The sequence below is a fragment of the Paralichthys olivaceus genome, chromosome 8, assembly GCF_024713975.1.
Source record: "Paralichthys olivaceus isolate ysfri-2021 chromosome 8, ASM2471397v2, whole genome shotgun sequence".
Classification (NCBI taxonomy): Eukaryota; Metazoa; Chordata; class Actinopteri; order Pleuronectiformes; family Paralichthyidae; genus Paralichthys; species Paralichthys olivaceus.
In genome coordinates this window covers 5239076-5243155 of record NC_091100.1, presented here as the reverse complement: position 1 = coordinate 5243155, position 4080 = coordinate 5239076, and the positions used below count along the sequence as shown (strand labels likewise).

Below are 4080 nucleotides of genomic sequence, written 5' to 3'. Positions count from 1 at the left end.
TCACGTCCCCTTCAGGTACCGCTGGAGACTGTTGGACTCCCGTGCTTTGCCTCAGGGTTCTGGACCACCGGGCCGGAGTGATGGAATCCCCTCTGGCTGTGGGAGGGGAACACAGTCCTGGTGTTCGCTGCAGGATGATGAAAGTCACAGAAGCTGAAGAAGACAAGTGTCATAGAGAAGGTGAAGCGGGGGGTGAAGAGTAGGAGGGGCTGACGTGTCACATCCACAAAGGAAGCAGATATTCCATTAGTTTGTGGTTTTGTGGGTGAAGTAAGATTAGAAGTGAGATTATAAAGTTGGTTTTTGTTTTTCTCAGTATGTGACACTAAACAGTGACGTTGTCTTAGTATAATTTTTCACTCTGTTTGTGAAATCAAAAGGCCAAAAGGCCGGGTTACACGTTCAAGTCATGTCATCCAGATTTAATCTGTGAAAATTAGTGGTTAAACTCTCCTGGACGAACTGTGTTCATCTGCCTCGGCTCATTAAAGTTTCAGCATCATGGGAAATGTCCCATTTTAGACGCGCTGCAGATGTCACTGTGCGGAGGGGCAGGGGCGATGAGGGAGGGTCACCATGATGGGTGAATGAAGACAATGATATGAATGATGTATGCTCAAGCTGCGGTGATTATAAATTAACGGCAGACTTAAAATGAAAACCCATTCACGGGATATTTTACCTGACAGTGGAAATAAATGAAGCCAGAGAATTCCGCATGCCCCCTGGTGGCTGGCTGCAGTACAGGCAGGCACTTACAGCACACATGAATGAAATGTTTCTCAAAGATGGTGACCCATGAACTGCGTGTCTGCGTCCTCCGATGATCAATAACACTAAATTCTCCTCAGGTTAATTTACATGTACATTATGTACTTTTATTAAAATATGTTAGTCACTCCTCCACACAACTATGCACAGAAAGACCTTGAGGCAATCACGTACCACATTTTTCTTTGTTATGTTGAAAAAAATATATAAAACATGGCTTCACAATATATTAAAAAAAAAAAATGCACTGCCCCAGTTCCCTTTTACAAAGAAATGTACTCTGCAGGGAGCTACATAATAGCACCGTGATGACTTACACTCCAACATACAGTACAGATAATTCTAACAACACAATTACAACAACAGACAAAAATAACACAAAACAAATTGAGGTTTGATGATGACAGAGCATGGCGGGTGAAGGTTGTGGAAACAAGGCCATTTAGTATTTGTCAAGACGACCATGTTTGATTATGTATCGATGGGAATTAAGTGCATTGATGATAATTGCACGAGCAGAAGTGGGTGGACGAGTGAGAGCACCACTTAGAATCTGAGGTTGCTGAGGAGTCGGAACAGGTACAGTATGCACTTCTCATGAAAACACAGAATGTGAGTCGGCTGTGAGAAGGTTTGTGATGAATATATGAGAGACTCAGAGTCTGAGTCCATAAAAGAATAATGTTTAGAAGAAGAACACTGTTGTAGGTAAATCGACTTATAAATATATGACATCATGTATGTCTTTGTAAGTAGTTTTCTCCCTGCATGTAAAAAAAATGTCCATTGCTATTTTTCCTATTAAATTACTCTCGCTGCGCCGTGAGCGCCCCCTGGCTCAGTTAACCGTCGAAGCAGACCGGGCCGACTTGGAAACCGAATTTCTGGTTCCCGTTTCCAAAGTCGGACACAGCCACGTCAGTGATGGGGAGCGTGGTGGAGAGTGGAGCGTCAAACTCCAACACAGTCCTCTCCTGCCCTGAGCGTGTCTGTGACAGAGAAACACAATCACACAATCCGATTGACAACGTGTGGGGTGAATGTGTTCAAACTCAAATGTATTAAGTACTGCTGAATCCTCCGAGTCCATGATATAAATAATGACAAGTGACATCATTATTTAACGTTCCGATTTCACTTCCGAGACCAAAAGACGAGACGAGGCCGTTCACATAACTGTGTCTGTGCTATTGTGAGGAGAGCTACACGTGTGTTACTCACCTGACATCCGTCATATAGTGCACTGATGTAATGCGTGTTCTCATGTGTCATCTCCTCCCCGTCGCTGCCTCTGAAGCGCAGTGCATGTTCGTGGCCGTAGGTGGCGGTGTGCAGCCATGCGGCGGAGTTGAGGCAGTGGTAGGTGAAGGTCTGTTTGGCTGTGGCGCTCAGCAGCTTCAGGAAGTTCAGCTGAACAATGTGAATGGGAACGCCATCTGTCCCCGAGTAAGAAAACTGGAGGAGAGCCGCAGAACAAAACGTCAGTGTAACATCGAGGACAAATAAAGAAGGGAAATGAATAATGCAAGAAGGTAGTTGTGTGCACATTCAGTCTTTTACAACATTTTACAACACCAGACAGACAATGTTTCGATTTCATCAAGCTAACATGACAAACAGAAGCGTAGGTGTTGGTACACAATTCAGATCAAACCATACCTGTTTTCCTTTCCTGAATTTACTGTACCATGTGCCGGGCGTTTCCCCTTTCCAGGCAGCTAACTTCACCTGACGACAAAAAAATGGCTTCAAATTCACTGAATCGACACAAAGAAGGTTACTAGATATGAATTAATGTTCATTTCATCTCCAAGTCATGAAACTAATAGCAATAAAAGATGAAAACTAACCGACTGGAACTTCTTGTCCGGGTGCAGACACGTCTCACCCTGTGCAGTGAAGTTACAAAACACTTTGAAGGAGTCTCGATGGCAACCCTGGTTGGGATCGATCCAGTACTCGCCTGAGGAGAGAGAGGGGAGGGAAGACGAGTGCAGAGGGTTCAGAATTCTGAAGGCATAAGAAAAACAACAAAGAGTGACAAATGTAGATTTAGTCTTTGTATTAGATGGAGAAAAAAACAAAGGCGTGAGAGATGAGGAGAGAAAGAGTCTCAACATGCAGACAGAACTGATGAAGTACCGTTAGGAAGCTCTGGGTGGAGGAGCCAGAGCTCCTTGCAGGTGCGGGCTGGGCTGTGGAACGTCCCGTGTGGGTTACGCAGACCCTCCACCTCCACTTTCATAGAGGACAGAGATGCAAACACTTCCTCCATGCCTTGGCCCTCCTTCTGCTTCATCCAGTTTTCCTGCACTGCTTGGTCGCCCTGCATCCACTCCTCCTCTCCTCCATCAATTACACCGTCCACCGCCTCTTCCTCCTCCTGTTCAAGTGCAGCACCATCTACCGAAGTGTGGGTTCTCCTTCTCCTGCCTCGTTCTTGAAGAGGGGCCATTCCTGCCACTGCTGCCGGCCGTCCCTGGAGACGAGAGGAGAGGAGGAAACAGTCGGGGGGGTGAGTTAATCAAAGCAGACAAACAAGTGAAGTTTCACATCGATAAATGTAAGTAGGTGCCGTTTGTAATATTCTTGGATAAATTAACTGTCTGTTAGCAGAACTCACTGGTGGTCCTGGAGGCCCTGCAAAACCAGTGTCTCCTCTGGGGCCAATTGGACCCTAATGCAAACACACACAGCAAGATGAGTTCAGTTTGAGTAGAAGTCTAATGTAAAAACACTGAATAATCAGTTTACACTCACCTGGTTTCCTTTAGAGCCCTTTAGACCCATAGCACCCTGTGAGAGAGACAGACGATAGAGACAGAGACAGGAGAAAACAATATCTCAGTAAACTATGCTAACAATGGTACTAATTTACAGTCACATGATCAGATGTACTCACAGACAGGCCTGTGGGGCCAGGGGGTCCGTGGGGACCAGATGGACCAACTGGACCCTGACATTGAACACAAACAAACCAAGTTGTCAGAAGAAGAGAACCTAACATGTGATTGAGCAGAATAAGTCTTTTCGTAGCACCTCATCTCCTTTTGGACCTGGTAGTCCTTGGTTTCCTGGCAGTCCTCTGTCCCCCTTCTCTCCAATGTCTCCTGGCGGCCCTATCAACCCTATTAAACCACCGTGACCCTGCACAGACATCAAGAATCAGATCAGGGTCAGAGCCACAGTAAAATGGCAGAGTAAATATTCAGTTGAGTACAGCATCCATGTACCTTGTCTCCCTTCTTGCCGGGGTCTCCCTTTAGTCCTGGTAATCCTGGTGGACCCTGAGAAGATGAAGGACGACAG

General features: G+C 45.8%; 1 protein-coding gene across 1 annotated transcript in view; it reads right to left on the bottom strand.

The window, feature by feature from the left end:
- Positions 1-852: 852 nt before the first annotated feature.
- The window catches only part of LOC109639566 (collagen alpha-1(XI) chain-like), a 32984-nt gene continuing 29756 nt past the window's right edge, over positions 853-4080 (bottom strand). The window contains exons 57-66 of the mRNA XM_069529441.1: positions 4005-4058; positions 3811-3918; positions 3674-3727; positions 3532-3567; positions 3395-3448; positions 2914-3250; positions 2622-2734; positions 2431-2499; positions 1993-2226; positions 853-1760 (exon numbers count right to left, since the gene is read on the bottom strand). Of these exons, the coding sequence (XP_069385542.1) occupies positions 1614-1760; positions 1993-2226; positions 2431-2499; positions 2622-2734; positions 2914-3250; positions 3395-3448; positions 3532-3567; positions 3674-3727; positions 3811-3918; positions 4005-4058 (1206 nt within the window). The 3' untranslated portion in view covers positions 853-1613. The remainder of the gene's footprint in view (positions 1761-1992; positions 2227-2430; positions 2500-2621; positions 2735-2913; positions 3251-3394; positions 3449-3531; positions 3568-3673; positions 3728-3810; positions 3919-4004; positions 4059-4080) is intronic.